At 33.9% G+C, this 13,561-nt stretch overlaps 1 protein-coding gene across 6 annotated transcripts in view; it reads left to right on the top strand.

Annotated features, from left to right (window-relative positions):
- The window catches only part of LOC102590094 (MORC family CW-type zinc finger protein 3), a 16,703-nt gene extending 10,369 nt beyond the window's left edge, over positions 1-6,334 (top strand). For all 6 annotated transcript variants that reach the window (XM_006347380.2, XM_015308825.1, XM_006347382.2 and 3 more), the window contains 12 exons: positions 233-361; positions 1,835-1,933; positions 2,026-2,124; positions 2,214-2,360; positions 2,830-2,922; positions 3,559-3,613; positions 3,714-3,825; positions 4,121-4,209; positions 4,686-4,792; positions 4,950-5,029; positions 5,855-5,897; positions 6,060-6,334. In XM_006347380.2, coding sequence (XP_006347442.1) covers positions 233-361; positions 1,835-1,933; positions 2,026-2,124; positions 2,214-2,360; positions 2,830-2,922; positions 3,559-3,613; positions 3,714-3,825; positions 4,121-4,209; positions 4,686-4,792; positions 4,950-5,029; positions 5,855-5,897; positions 6,060-6,173 — 1,167 coding nt within the window. In that variant the 3' untranslated portion in view covers positions 6,174-6,334. The remainder of the gene's footprint in view (positions 1-232; positions 362-1,834; positions 1,934-2,025; positions 2,125-2,213; positions 2,361-2,829; positions 2,923-3,558; positions 3,614-3,713; positions 3,826-4,120; positions 4,210-4,685; positions 4,793-4,949; positions 5,030-5,854; positions 5,898-6,059) is intronic.
- The last annotated feature ends 7,227 nt before the right edge of the window (positions 6,335-13,561 follow it).

The following is a 13,561-nucleotide window of genomic DNA, read 5'->3' as shown; positions in this document are numbered from 1 at the left end:
CCCCCCCCCCCCCCCCCACATCCCTTAAGCCCATTACGACCAACCACTCACACCTCCTAACCGGGGCAACATCTCATCCTCCACAGGGCGAAACCAAAATTTGTTATGAGTAATTTGAGATTTGAGAAAATTGAGGTGGGAAATGATTGTAGAATGTTGAAAGTTGAATAACTCTTTAGTGGCTAGTCAGTTGCCAGTCAATTATTTTAACTTCTTTGCTCATATGATACAGATTGAATATGAGTTCATGTCAGCAACTAGCAAATGGACTTCAATCTGCAGTGAACAGCATTTTGTGACCAATCTCTCATTATTGTTGCAGTGGTCTCCATTTTCAACTGAGGAAGAGCTTCTTAAGCAAGTGAGTCTAAACCTGCATCAAATTTGCCTGTTTTTTTTTTTTTTTTTTTGATTATTATTACTTTTAAGACGAAGTAATTGATTCCATTCATGGCATCAACAAGATGCAAAGTTGTTACAAAAGAGTGAGCACTAGTATGTTATCTCTAGTACACTATCATAGAGCAAACAAAATCTTAAAAGCTATCAGGGGAATCCATTGGGGACAAAAAAACCTAACGGTATAAATACAAAAGACAGTTAACTTTGAGCATAGATTGGCTAGTTGAGAGGGCATCAAAATATCTTCTATTTCTTTCATTCTTGATAGTCCAAAAAATGTCATCTTGTATCATCTTCCAAATCTTTTTGATGGTGCTGTCAACTTTCCAGTGGCTCCAGCATTCAAAAACTTCCCTGATAGTGTTGGCCATTACCCATCTGAGGCCAAAACGGGTGAGGAACATGTGCCATAAGTCTGCAGCAGCCGGACACTGCAGAAACGGATGGCTATGAGTTTCTACTTCTCTGTTGCACATGTGGCATCTATTCACAATCTAAATCTTCCTCTTTTAGAGGTTGTCCTGTGTTAGAATGGCTTCATGCATTGCTTTCATCCATATGCCGTTAAATACTCCATAAAATTCAGATTTATCTTGTATTAGACATTCTTCCATATACAGAACGTGTAATTAATTATAGTTATGCTGATGGTGTTTTGGTTATGTTGGAGAGTGATTTGACATGTAAGAGAGGGCCAAAGTGTGTGGAATAGCAAGGGCATGTGACTAGGGGAACATCTGGTGCATGAGTTAGAACATCTAAACACGTGCTTTCTTGTCATTATGAAAATGTGTTCTGGTTCTTCTTCCTTTGGTGCTTGAAAAATTCAGGATGTCATGGTGGTTTGATTCTCAGAATTCTAGAGTCTATTTGAAACTGTTCACACTGAAAGTTGCCTAGGCCTAGTTACTTCAATATTCTATTCATGGACTTTCTTCATCTCTAATCACCTCATCAGAATGAATGTTTAAATACTTACCTTATCCATTGACCAGCTGTCTTAGATTTATAAGCCATTTGCCCTTTTTTCTCAAGGTGTTGGAGGGCTTGATTTTTGTTACCGCTCTAAGTTTCCTGGATGGCTGGACCTATATTGATTAAGATGAAACATTGTATTTTCTATATTCTGATGATGTTGCTAGATACTGTTATCATTCTAGAGAATTTTCTATCTGAATGCTAAAGGAGAATGCATAACATTGGATTTGACATGTGAGAAAGAATAGGGGGGGGGGGGGGGGGGGGGGGGTTGGGACTGGAAGGCATGTGAGCAGGGAATCTGTCATGCATAACTTAGAGATCCTATAAATATTGTTGCAGAAGTCGTTCTGGATCTTTAATAGACCGAGTTATGTCTATTTGATTCTTTTTCTCTGTGTTACTATTGTTGATATAACCTTTTTTCAACCAACCATTTCTTTTCCCTTCACAGTTTGATAGCATTGGTGATCATGGCACGAAGATCATAATCTACAATTTGTGGCTAAATGATGAAGGAAAAATGGAGCTCGACTTTTACTCAGACCCTGAGGTTTGATTTCTTCTTTCTAAATTAATTTTCCCATTTGGAATTTCTAGCACTGTTACTTACCATAATAGGACTACTTCTATTACAATAAGCAGGATATTCGTATCTCTTGTGATGCAGAAAGTGGTAAAAGTTGCTCCCGCATGTCAGTAAGTGACCTGCATCTTGCCAACACTCTTCGATATTCACTCCGAGTAAGTTCTTTAATGATCAAGATGCACTTGAAGTTTCTTCATTCAAGGAGATCCCTAATTTCTAACTCTTTTGTGTTCTCTTCTAACAGGCATATTTATCTATCTTGTACTTGCGAATCCCAGAAAACTTTTGCATATGGCTGTGCGGGGAGATTGTAGAGTATCATAACATTGCTAATGATCTCAAGTATCGAGAATTTATCTTGTACAAACCTCAGAACGGTGGATGTGAAGAGGTTTCCACTAGTTTGTCTTTGATATGAGAGAACTTAGTCAAACATAGTGTAAAGTAAATCGTTGACCACATCGATCGGAGCCTTCTCTTTTCCTCTATTTATTTTTCAGAACAGTATATGCTCTTTTCCTCTATTTTATTTGTCAGAACCATGCGCCGCCTGCTGGCCATTGGGGAATTCTCGGTTATTAAAAAAAATAGGGACTTTGTATTGTTCATTTATTCTTTTAATCTGCTTATGATTGAAAAGAGGCCTATATATAGTTACACACGCAACATATATGTAGATTTTTTGAAACAAAATGTATAAACGTGTAAAGAACATTAATGGAACTTCTCTGAAGGATAAAAAGGATAATTTGAGTCAACTAAATGGAGGACGTAATACTACTGTAGAAATGATATTTTTGGAGAGCTACATAGTACAGTTTTTCTAAGATTCTTAAATTGTTATTTTTTGTTCTTTGCAGGGTTCCGTCATTACGTCCATTGGTTTCCTAAAGGAAGCTCCACTGGTGAATGTTCATGGTTTCAATGTCTACCACAAGAATCGTTTGATACTGGTGTGTTTCCTCTATCCAATGTTTTGATTTTGTAAATGGTGCTTTGCCTTGTCTATCACCTTCAGAAATTTCCGCACTTCTTTCCAAGCCGGGTCACACTTTTCAAAAACATAGCTTTTTAGGTGGACTCTAGGACTTGATAATGACTGAAATTAATGAGTAAAATTGTAAATGGTAAAAATCCCACCTTTGTTCCTACAAAATTATTTTGCATAGATGTTCAGACCTTCACCGCCTATTAGGAACCCAATGATCTGATGAAAAAAGAAAACGAAAAAAAGGAAAAGAAGGGAAATGGATGAGGACCTGATACATATGCAGTATTAAGGAAAAGGATTTCTAAATATAAACTGTTTGCTGCGGGTCTGAATAAGTGTTTCAGTATTAGTTCTGTTACACTCTTAGTTATGTATTCCTCTGTACACGTGACCTTTCCTTGAACATGCCTTTGGTAACCCTCAAATTTTCCTTCCATTTTTTAAGTCTTTTACTTGTCAACTAATGTTAAATGTACATTCTGCACTTAACCTGGTTTTGGGACAAGTGTAAGGTATGCACTGTGTTTATATCCCTTTGATAAATGATCTTCAGGGCCTATATATTTTCTCTTGAAAGTTCCCATTCGTTTCTTTGCAGCCATTTTGGCCTGTGGTAGTAGGCTTTTCTGTCAATAGAAGCAGAGGGGTTGTAGGTAAGCCTATGGAGCTTTTCTTTTCTACTTGTATGGTGTTCAATCCTTTTGTCAATTACTGGCTGGAAAAGGTGCTAACTAGTTTACTTGCCTTTTTTAGGTGTTCTAGAAGCAAATTTTATTAAGCCAACTCATAATAAACAGGACTTTGAGAAAACTCCCCTCTTTCACAAGCTTGAGCACCGATTAAAGGAGATGACATGGGAGTACTGGTAGGCTATTCTTTGAGAGAATTCGCCTACAAAGTTCTGTTTAGCACTCTGCTGATGCGCTCCTATAATTGGACAGCCAGTTTACCTTACTTCTGCACATGGATCATACACCTGTAAACTGTTGTTTAGGCACTGAACTGAATTGCTTATGTTCTTAGACAGCCTATTCTATGCGCGAATTTTTGTTTTCAGCAAGGAATTCTCAAATTTGTGCTTGTCTTTTTGTGTGATTCTCGGTAATTGCATTTTTATCTGATGCTTGAATGCTTCTATGTATTATATTTGTTTTTGACAGGGACCATCACTGTGGATTAATTGGTTATCATGCAACTAAACAGCTTCGTGCACCTTCTCAGGATTCACCGCAATCTAGAAAGAAACATGGTACGCATCACCCCATTCTGTTGAGAAAAACTAGGGCTTAAACTGACGTATTGTAATATGTCCATTGGACATTTTTAAGTATTTGATCAGATTAGGGGGACAGATGGAGACAGAAGAAAGTAACAATTCATATTAGATGTTTGTTTGGGAACTTATTGCTGTCTCCAGTCTTGCATGTTTTCATAGATCTCATTTTCATGTACTTATATGATTGTATGCATTGGACACACAGTATTGATGTAGAAACTTCACTATGATCTCTTGAGGTTTGTTCAACTTGCATTTTACCTCCATTTGCTATCAAAATAGGTCTAACACTTGGCCATTTAATAAACTGATCCTTGAGTTTGCACTATACTTGCTAGCTATGTCAGTTCTTCGTTTTCCCTCACAAAAGTAATGTTGAATGTTTTTATCAGCTCTAAACACTTTTTGTCCTAAGCATCCTCTCATGTACTCTCTCTTGTGACTTCCAGCAACCGCAAAAAGGAAAAACTGTGATCATCAAATAGAACCTGAAATTTTGAAACAGAAGGCGGGGTTAAGTGTAAATCTACCTGATCCTGAGTCTATTCAAAATCCGGTTTGTGTCTTGAACTTTCCTCCACCTTCTTTGACTTCATTAATTGGCTGTGAAACGTAGCATTATGTTTTACCACATCTTTATTGTCCTATCGTGCATTTGATGTCACATTTACTGCTACTGTTTTAATCTCTTTTTTGTGTTTAAATGAACATAGCCTGCGACCACTATTACAAGTCCCTTGGAAGATCAAGAGATGGTCCTCCTCCTTAAAGAGAATAAAAGGCTCCAAGCAAGGTATGTTCAAAATGTGTCAATTGACTTCTTCTCTATCATAATTACCACCATGGCGGTGTTAGATTGGACGAGGAGTTTAATAAAGAATGAAATTTTTTTGACACAACATAAATAATATAGAAGAAGTTTGTGTTTTTTAATGTCATGCCTTTTTTTCTTTTTTTGGTTTTATTGTCATGTCATTAAGTGATAAATGAGAATGTTTAAGTATACGACTTGTCAATAATAAAAAGGTATCACAAAAATGAATATTGTTACTCCCTCGGTTTCATTTTATGTGTTCATAGTTTGACTTTTGATAGGAAATCTTTTGAATTTCGTGGTCTTAAACTAAGACACATGTAGTATACAAAGTGTCATTTGAATCATGTGGTCTTAAACATGTTTTATGAGATATTGTAATCAAAGAGTTATTAAAAATAAAAAGTACCATTCTCTTTTAAACAGACCAAAAGGGAAGTAAGATACATAAATTGAAACAAATGGAATAAATACATAATGGAATGGAAGGAGTAGCATGATAGAATTCCAGACAAGGGGGGTTGCTCAGATGGTAAGCACCCTCCACCTTCAACCCTATGGTCATAGGTTCGAGTCACCAAGAAAGCAAAATGGTGGGAGCTCCCAAGGAGAGGTATAAAAAGACTTGATAGAATTCCAATTGCAGCCGAACTTTAGGAAAGGGTACATGTACATAAGTTCATAATTGTCAGTAGTTTGCATTCTCCCATGTGAAGAACCTCGTGGAGTTGTAACTTGTTACATACTACCTTTTCAGATTCTCTTTTCTGAAGTTACTTTTCATGTGCTTTTTCTGTGTCTCAGATGCTTGGAAATTGAGAAGAAGGAAGAGGAATTTAATGCCAAGGTAATTTTAATAGAATTTTTAGACCTGTTATATTTTGATGTTTGAAAGACACATGCTATATATCATTTGTAGCAGTTGAACAGCAGCATCTAGTTTCAAGTTTTTGCTCTAGTATATTATGAAAGATCAGCTGAGAACATGTAAATTTTTTTTTTTATGTAGGTAACTTTGCTAAGGAAGGAACTAAAAGAAGAACAACGTAAATATGCCCGCTTGCTAGTTCAATCAGCAGTGCTGGAGAACTCCAAGAGGGAGCATACTGTTATAATTGTATAGATAAGCTTGCTATATTGCTTCTAATATTGTTTTTGTAAATTTATATTTTTGGTATACAAAAAAATTCCATGATATGTGCTTGTTAGAATGGAGAGCTAATTATCTCTCCCATGTTGCCTGCCCTTTTTCAACTTCCGCTGGGGAGAGTTATTTCTGTTTTTGTCAAAATGGTATTAGGACGATGTTGTCTAGGTCCAACAGTAAAGTTGTAGCTATGTGACTAGAACGTCATGGTTCAAAGTTCAAACCCCAACCATAGAAACAACTCTCTATATGATTTGACTCTTCTCTGGTCCTTGTGCATAGCGAGAGTTTAGTACACCAGGTAAGTCTTTAGTTGTTGTGTTCATGTGTTAAGAGAAGAAAAGTAAAGCAAAATTAGTGATCTTGGAAGTCATACAAGTAAGCTGGCTAATTTTATTTGGCCAAGTGAAGTAAGTCTCTGTCTAGTATTTGTCCAGGCCAATTTAGTACATATGATTGTATATGAATATTATTACATCAATGTAAAAGTTGGAACAAAATACAACTTTAATATCTTGAAGGAAGTGAGAAAAAACAAAGCATGATTAAGAAAAAGCAATTACTACCAAAACAACAATTAGAAGATAAGCTGAAGTGAGGGAAATCTTTTTCTATTTCCTTACCGTCCGGTGACTTTCTAACTTCTTCATTTTCATTCCTAGTCTTTTTCAAATATTTAGAAGTATAAGCTAGAGTGAGGGAAATCTTTTTCCCAATAATGACTTAATGATTGTTTGGTGGAATGTATTTGAGAAAATATTTGTCTAAGTTATTCATCCTACAAACGATTCACTAATTAATTTTAAGATACGGAGTTTTTGTGACCAAGAAAAAACATAGTTTAGTTGTGTATCAACAAAAATGCATGGATCCAAATATATATACTCCACTAGTAAAATTACCCTTAATATCACGGAATTTATAAAATAATACTTAAAACCTATCACTCATTAAAACTAAAACACTATATTATCCTACATATAAGATTACGTAGTACAAACATTAATAAAGTAAAGGAAAATGAAAATTATTATATCTTATCATTTATATTATGTATAAATTAATGACAATTAGCAATTAGAGAAGAGATTGTGAAATTGAAGGAGCAATTATTTCTTGACGATCCATCACCTGCTAACAGAAGTATTCTTCAGATCATGTAGAGCTGAAGGTTTATTTACACTTTGAAGAAGAGTTTTGGAGACAAAAAGCTAGCGTGTAGTGGTTTGAGAAAGGGGATAGGAACACTAATTTTTTTCACAGTTTAGTGAGAGGGAGAAGAAAGAGGCTTTACATGAGGAGAATAATTAAATCTGATGGCTCATGGGCAGAATCAAAAAATGCGATTGCAGAAGAAGGGGTTAATTTTTTACCAAACAATTTACTGCAGGGGTTAATCATTCTGACCTATCTCTACTAATGCATATTAATCCTGTAATCTCACAAAAGGAAAATGATATATTGACCAAGTTACCTGATGAGGCTGAGATCAAGAAGGTAGTATTTGAGTTAAATGCAGAAGGCTCTTGTGGACCAGATGGTTTTTCTGGTTGTTTTTATCAGAACTGTTGGGACACTGTTGGTTCAGATGTGATAAAAGTAGTTCAGGCTTTCTTTAAAGGAGCTACTTTACCTAAGTCTATTACTCATACTAACTTGGTGCTATTACTTAAAAAGGATTTTCCTCAATACTTTTATGATCTTGGACCTATTAGCTTGAGTAATTTCCTTAATAAAATCATATCTAGATTGGTGCATAATAGAATGGAGGTGTTGCTTCCTAGATTGATATCCCAGAATCAATCTGGATTTGTCAAAGGAAGAAATATTACTGAAAATGTATTGTTGGCACAAGAAATTGTTACTGATATTAGGTTGAGGGGCAAACCAGATAATGTGATTATTAAGCTTGACATGGCAGGGTTGATTGGAGATTTTTTATTAAAGTAATGAAAAAAATGGGTTTTAATTATATGATGCTTAACATGATTTGGAGAATTATTGCTAATAATTGGTACTCTGTATTGATTAATGGTCAAGCACATGGTTTTTTCCATTCATCAAGGGGAGTTAAACAAGAAGATCATTTGTCTCCTGCTTTGTTTATACTTACTGTTGAGGTATTAACGAGAGCTCTAAATCATCTATTCCTAGAAGAGTAATATAAAGGATATGGTCTACCTAAATGGAGTGAACAGTTGAATCACTTATCTTATGCTGATGATACAATTATTTTTGCCTCTGCTGATAGGAGTTCTCTCCAGTTGATAATGCACACATTGAAAATGTATGAACAACAATCAGGACAACTTATAAACAAAGAAAAAAGTATCTTTTACTTGTTTAACAAAACTACTCTTAGCTCTGTTCAAATGGTGGAGGAAATCATAGGTTTCTGCAAAGGGAGTTTTTCTTTAACTTATTTGGGTTGTCCTATTTGTCATGCTAAGAAAAAGAATATTCATTTCAAAGAGCTCATCAAGAAGATTCAGAATAAACTTCAAATGTGGAAAGGGAAACTTCTATCTTATGGTGGAAAAATAGTGTTGATTAACCATGTATTATAGAGTATTCTTGTCTATCTCTTCCCAGCTATCACGCTTCCTAAATGTGTCATTGATGATATTTATAAGATTTTTGCAAAATTCTTGTGGAATTCTAAAGAACAAGGAAGAGCCACTGGTAGCATGGGGGGATATTTGTCTGCCCAAGGAGGAGGGAGGTTTAGGTTTTAGATCTTTATTTGATGTCTCCAAAGCTTTATTTGCTAAGCTGTGGTGGAATTTTAGAACCAAAAATATCACGTGGACAAATTTTATGTGGAATAAGTATTGTAAAAGACAAAGGCCACAATTGGTGGACTGAAAAGGAGGATCTCAAGTCTGGAAAGCTATGTTACAAGCTAGGGATTTCTTTGATCAAGAGATCTGGTGGGAACCTAGAGAAGGACATGCTAGTGTGTGGTTTGATAACTGGACACAACTAGGTGCTTTGCATTTTTTAATGCCTATGTCACATAACCAAAGTCAACTGGAAGATGTCAAGGAGCTATATGCTGAAGATGGATGGAGGATTAATGTCCTTTTTATGTAGAGATTATGGTTTAGAAGGATTCCTATTGGGGAGGTCTTAATTAGAAGGAACATAGTGGAGAGGGTTGATTGTAGCTGCTGCAATAATAGTGCTCCTGAAACTTTCTCTCATCTATTTGTCAATTGTCCTAGTGTTCAATCTGTTTGGAAAACTTTTAGAAATGTTGCAGGGTTATCATTTTCAATTAATCAGCTTCAACAGATTATGGAAGATTGGTGGAAAGCTGATGGTAGTCCTAAATTGAAGCAATTGTTTAAAGTAATTCATGCTTTCATAACTTGGAAAATTTGGAAGAGGAGGAATGTGATGAAACATGGTGGAAATATGTCAACAACCTCAATGATTGTAGAGATACATAGAAACATCAACTTATTTACTAAGAGTAGATATCCATGGTTAAAGAATGTCTCTCAAAACTGGCCCTTAATTGTTAACTATCTTAAAGGGTATACTCAATTGACAAAAACTATGGTGGCCAGATGGAGTCATCCCCCATGGGAGTATATAAATGCAATATTGATGCTTCTTATCAGCTTGAATCAGGAGTTGGGTGTATAGCCTTTTGTATTAGAAATATACGAGGAGATTTGAAATATGCAGAAACTAGAAGAATTAATATTACATCTATTTTGGAGGCAGATGTCATGGTAATTAAGGAAGGGTTACAGTACTGCAGTCAAGGAAATTTCCTTCCCTTGATAATTGAGACAGACTTACTGGTGGCTCAGAAAGTTATACATGGAGTATGAGAGGTCCCATGGCAGATAGCTTGAGATATCAAACACATTCAGACAATGATAAAGAGTCATGGGTGGAGGTTGTTCACATCCTTAGAGAAGGGAATAGCCTCGCTGATGCTTTAACTAAGTTGTTTGCTCATTTTGCAGGTACAGAGAGACAACAATATCGAAATATGCAGGAACTACCACAACAGGCCAAAGCTATTTTGCAACAAGACAAAGAAAAGACTCCTTATTTGAGGATCCAGAAAGTTCAAAACAAACATTATAATGGTGCTTAAAAAAGAAAAAAGAGCAACACATCAGTTCAAAGCAAATCAGGAGAGGACTAAAATAAGAAGGTGAAAGATTACCTTAGTCTCCTGGAAAAGGGTGAGTGGTGCAATGTCGGAGATTAGTCGACTTAAACAGTGGTATTAATTTTGGTGGGGTTTAACCTGTTGAGGAGAATAATCAAGGACTGAGTATCAAAACATATCTCAAAGATGAGTAATTAAATTATAAAGGTAAAACTCATCTCAATAGATCTTGTCTTCAAATCTGGATGGTGACTGAAGCGTGTCCCCAAAATTCTTGCGCATAACTTGAGATCTAGCTCAGATCGATAAAATTCAGGAGCCACTCAACAGGAGCAAAATACACAAATATTAAATTGTGAAAAAGAAGAAGAAGAGGAGGTTTAAAATTTTCGTTGTTTTAAAATGAGAAGAAATCCCTCTATTTATAGACAACAAAGGGTAGTGTGAACATATGTTTATTGTGCCTTATCAGAAAAGTTACAACTATTTGAAAAAGTTGCAACCATTCGAAAATGTCACAACCTTTCATAAAAGTCACAACTTTTCAAAAAGACGCAACTCTTCATTAAAGTCGCAACTCTTCATAAAAGTCACAGCTTTTCATAAAAGTCGCAACTTTTGATAAAAAAAGTCACAACTTTTCATAAATGTCACAATTTTTCATGTAAGGGAAATGCTAGTTTTGGAAATAAATAAATTAAAAGGGAATTCTGATTTGTGGTGGCGCCATGTAGGCAAGCCTAAGATTTTCTTTTTTATATATATATATATAAGATATGATTGGTTTCATATTATTTCTTGTCCCCAAAGTCTACAAATATTGTCCCAAATTTATTATTAATTTATAAAATTAAGATAGAATCAATTTAAAAAATATTTTATTCTAAAAATTTATTATTTTTGAAATTATAAATATTGTTAATTTTTTAAAAAAGTTCATCAATTGTAAATCTCAATATTGATATATAAGGAAAATTAATAAAGTATAAAGATAAGTGTCAAAAATACACTTAAACTAGTCTTTTTTTTTTAATTTCATACTTAAACTATTGAAATGTGAATTTTATATCTAAACTATCACTTATTAATTTGATATAAACTAGATATGAAACAAACTTACACTTTCAATAGATTTAGATGTAAAACTCAAAAAAAATGAGATAGTTTAAATGTGTTTTTAACTTTTATATATTAAAAAGAGTTTCATAATGGGCAGCTACCCAAATTGCCCTTGTCGCCAGCATATACCAACAACTTGGAATACTCTATAAAAAGCACCAACAAACCCTAATGAGATCCATCTTTTCATTCTTTGCCTCCTTTCTCTCATCTTTTCTTATTTGTGGAATCGTTTAGGTATATTCATACATTTTCATAACTTTTTCTTTTCCCCATCATTGTATTTGATTCGAATACTACTACTTTATGAATTGAAATAAAAAAACTCTTTTGGAAATTTTATTTTTAAACTGGAATCAATATTGTTATTATGTGCAAAATCTTCCATCCGCTTGCCAAATAACAATGGGCAACAGCGGCCATCTTTTGCGCAAAGTGAATTAAATGCTCTTATAAAAAGTGAAAACACTTTATAGTGTTTTTTCTTCTGGATCTAAAAGGTTTTCACTTTATTAATAAGTTTAACCTTCCTAGGTTCATCGAGCACACATTTGGTATTTTAATTTTCTTGAATTTTGTTTTTAGAATTGAATTTGTTGTTTTTTTTTACAAATTATGGATTCAGGGTTTACTCTTATGTTGTAATTTTTTGGGCTTTACACAATCATAACGTTGATCTATGTATATTTGAGATTGTGACATATTCAAGAAAGTATTTTGATGAACAAAGTAGAGTTTGGTATTGATGGTTCAAATCGCCTCTTCACAAGCTAAATTAAAATCTTATTATATTAATTTCTTCCACTACTATTAACATAATCTACAAGTTAATTTAACATTTTAAGCTCTTAATTTAATCACAATCACAAACTATAAGCTTTTTAGTTCTTAACACTAGAACATAATGAAGTGTTGTGGGATGAATGCAACACCTTTACCCTTAACATAAACATCACCTTTAATTATATGGGATTAATAATTTGACCATACAATTTGAATCTTAGGATCGTTTGGTAGAGTGTATAAGAATAATGTTAAATAGAGGCAATACATGTATTAGTTATGTTTGCATTAATTATACATAGATTATTTTAATGCATTGTTTGGTTTAATATATTAAAAATAGTATGTATTGCATTAAAAAAATTATTTACAAAGATACCTTTGATTTTTATGGTGAAAAAGATGTAAAAAAGGTTTTGAGGGGTAATTGGGTCTTTTATCATATTAATGCATGCATTAAAATCATTGCATTGCTAATACCTAGAGATCTCTGGTATTAACAATGCACTTCTTAATACACAATAGAGTGTAATGGAAACATTAGTTATACATAGATTGAAAAAGAATATCAAACAAAATACTAGTAATACACAAAGTTAATACATGCATTATTTTTCTTAATACACTCTACCAAAGTAGACAATCTAAGGTGATTTAACATATTTATTATACCAAACTAAGTTGTGTGTGTCTAAAATTTGTAAGCAATATACCAAACTTGAGACAAATTTTATACTCCTGTTCCATTTTATATGAGTTAGTTTGTAAATCATTTCATTAAATGTAAAATAGATAATTTATATTTAAATTGTTACTTAATATAAAAATATGTTATTTCACATAAATTGGGAGAAATGGAGTAATTTTTTTGACCATACCTTAAATAGGATCTCAAAAATCAGCTATACCTACACTTTACCCCCTCATGGTTGGATGAGGTCCAGCCCAAGTATAAAGTTCTGGGCCTACCTCCCATGGGCTTTACTAATTTGGACACGAGTTACTTACCGGGCCACATATTTTTGGATGTTTGAGAAGGAATGGAAGAAAAAAGGGAAAATTGTATATAATAGCAAATTATTAATTCAAATTAAATGCTATAAATATAGTTTGATTTAATTGTACCTCATAGCAAACTGTTGCTATTTCACCTCTCTCCTAGTGAATCTCGCTCGCCACTCTCGTTCTCTCCCTCATCTCTCTCGTTTTTTATACAAACGCAAGTGTATAAAGTGCGTTTGTGTTTGTATAAAGCGAGAGAAAATTGTATATATACATCTACTATTAATTCAAATTAAATGCTATAAATATACTTTGATTTAATTGTACC

This window comes from Solanum tuberosum, unplaced genomic scaffold (assembly GCF_000226075.1).
Source record: "Solanum tuberosum cultivar DM 1-3 516 R44 unplaced genomic scaffold, SolTub_3.0 scf00087, whole genome shotgun sequence".
Classification (NCBI taxonomy): domain Eukaryota; kingdom Viridiplantae; phylum Streptophyta; class Magnoliopsida; order Solanales; family Solanaceae; genus Solanum; species Solanum tuberosum.
This window is presented reverse-complemented; position numbering and strand designations above follow the sequence as displayed.